Source organism: Engraulis encrasicolus, chromosome 19, assembly GCF_034702125.1.
Source record: "Engraulis encrasicolus isolate BLACKSEA-1 chromosome 19, IST_EnEncr_1.0, whole genome shotgun sequence".
Taxonomy (NCBI): Eukaryota; Metazoa; Chordata; class Actinopteri; order Clupeiformes; family Engraulidae; genus Engraulis; species Engraulis encrasicolus.
This window is the reverse complement of record NC_085875.1, coordinates 14,680,382-14,682,881: the sequence shown is the minus strand read 5'-3', so window position 1 is coordinate 14,682,881 and position 2,500 is coordinate 14,680,382. Positions and strand designations below refer to the sequence as shown.

At 46.6% G+C, this 2,500-nt stretch overlaps 1 protein-coding gene across 1 annotated transcript in view; it reads left to right on the top strand.

Moving 5' to 3' along the window:
• ush2a (Usher syndrome 2A (autosomal recessive, mild)) overlaps window positions 1-2,500 on the top strand; it is a 582,756-nt gene that overhangs the window by 415,779 nt on the left and 164,477 nt on the right. The window contains exon 60 of the mRNA XM_063184090.1: window positions 1,770-1,991. Within this exon, the coding sequence (XP_063040160.1) occupies window positions 1,770-1,991 (222 nt within the window). The remainder of the gene's footprint in view (window positions 1-1,769; window positions 1,992-2,500) is intronic.

The following is a 2,500-nucleotide window of genomic DNA, read 5'->3' as shown; positions in this document are numbered from 1 at the left end:
TGACTGTTGACTGTTGATATACTCCATCATGAAGCGTTATGAGTGTAGTCATAATGCACTATGATTATGATGTGCATTATAAGATGTTATAAATGTGCTCATAATACGCTATAGATATGGGCTTCATAGAAAGTGTTACCGAAATACACCAGGGTCTGGCGAGAAACAGGCTGTAGGACCTCAGCCTCGAAGGAACTCAAACAACAACGATAATTATTTAAGAGTTTGAAAAGGAATAAAATCGTCACGATTAGTTTACTACCTTGTCAGACAGACTCATACATAATATACCGTAAGAATACCAATTAGGTTCAGATTCATTTATTCATTTTTCTATTTATCTTATTATTAATGTGTGTGTGGACATGGTCTGCTCTTGAAAACTGTTTGTGATGTTTAGCCTTTGTGCTAGGTGTTGCAATGACATTGGTGGATCGGGTAGTTGTAGCTCAATAACTCTCAATAACTCTCAACGCTGTGAACTATTTTAGTGTCTCTGTCACCGTGGCAGATTTGCCTTTTTTTAGTTCTGCTGCCTTTTCCATGAGCTTCATCCCTTTTCTCTTTACACCCCCGCGCATTCATTTTCTCATCCTTCTCCTTATCCACACTCTTTTTTCCTGCTCCATTCCTCTCTTTCCCTCTCTTTTATTTGTCTCTCCTTCTCTACCACTTTTTTTGTTGCTGCTTTTTTTCTCGCTCTTGCTTTCCTTCTCTCATTCTATCTTTTGCTCTGTCTCTCTCTTTCTCTCTTTTTATAAACACAGGCTGTCCACCTCATCTCTCCCATACACCTTTATCTCTGTCTACATCTCTTTCTGACACTCCATCTCTTTCTGGTCCTTATCTTTCCTCTCTTGCCCTCCCTCTCTCTATCCTCCCTTTCTCCCTCCCCTCTTCCCTAACCCCTCTCATCTTCCTAACCATCCACCCCCCCCCATCTATCTCTTCTCCACCTCCCTCCCCTCTTCCCTAACCCCTCTCATCTTCCTAACCCCCACCCCCTATCTCTATCTCTTCTCCACCTCCCTCTCCTCTTCCCTTCCCCCTCTCAACTTCCTAACCCCCACCCCGCCTCTTTCTATCTCTTCTTCACCTCCCTCCCCTCTTCACTTCCCCCTCTCATCGTCCTAACCCCCTCTCCCTTCTATCTATCTCTTCTCCACCTCCCTCCCCTCTCTCCACTACCTCCACCTGCATCTCTGTAACCCACCCACCTGTCGTGCCGAAAAGCGAGTCCCTGCCAGAACACGAGGGCCCTCATTGAAACCAATTGACATTTTTTCAGAGAAAATTGTACTTATTTTTGCAGAAAGATTTACATAATTTATGAATTAAAAATATGCTTATGAAACATTACTCGTCCTCCACTTAATATGAGCTATTTGAGTGAAACCGTAACATTTGTTATGACATGTCTTCGATTCTTTTATGGAAATATTACTGAAATTGTAACCATTTCTTTGTAATACTTCCAGAAGGAATGTAGATGCTTTATTGATAGGCTTTCCATCTTAAATTGTGTAGGATTTGTCTTCAAAAATGAGTAAAAAATATCTGAAAAATTGGTCATTGGTTTCCATTGGTTTCAATGAGGGCAGTTGTGTTCTGGCAGGCTCTCGCTTTTCGGCATTACGCCAACAACCGCACCCATTGCCTGTGTGTGTGTGTGTGTGTGTGTGTGTGTGTGTGTGTGTGTGTGTGTGTGTGTGTGTGTGTGTGTGTGTGTGTGTGTGTGTGTGTGTGTGTGTGTGTGTGTGTTTCTGCAGGGGAGGTGTGCTGCCCAGACCCCGATCAGAAGCGCGTGTCTGTGGGTCTGGGGGACACGTGTTGCGGGGGGCGTCCGTTCTCCCGGTGGGGGGGTCAGCTGTGCTGCGGGGGGGTCCTGCACGACGGCTTCCAGAGCCAGTGCTGCGGGGGCCGCGTGATCAGCCACAGCCTACACTGCTGCGGAGATGAGGAGACGGGGGTCGCACACACACCTGCGCCAGGTGAGGGTACCAGTATGCACACACACACACACACACACACACACACACACACACACACACACACACACACACACACACACACACACACACACACACACACACACACACACACACACACACACACACACACTCACACACACCTACGCCAGGTGAGCGTACACACACTCATACACACACACACACACACACACACACACACACACACACACACACACACACACACACACACACACACACACACACACACACACACACACCTACGCCAAGTGAGTGTACCAGTATGCACACACACACACACACACACACACACACACACACACACACACACACACACACACACACACACACACACACACACACCTACGCCAGGTGAGCATACCAGTATGCACACACAGATAGACAGACACACACATACACACACTCATACACACACACACACGGGGGCCACATACACACCTACGCCAGGTGAGCATGCCAGTATGGACACACACATTTTCTTTCTCTCACAC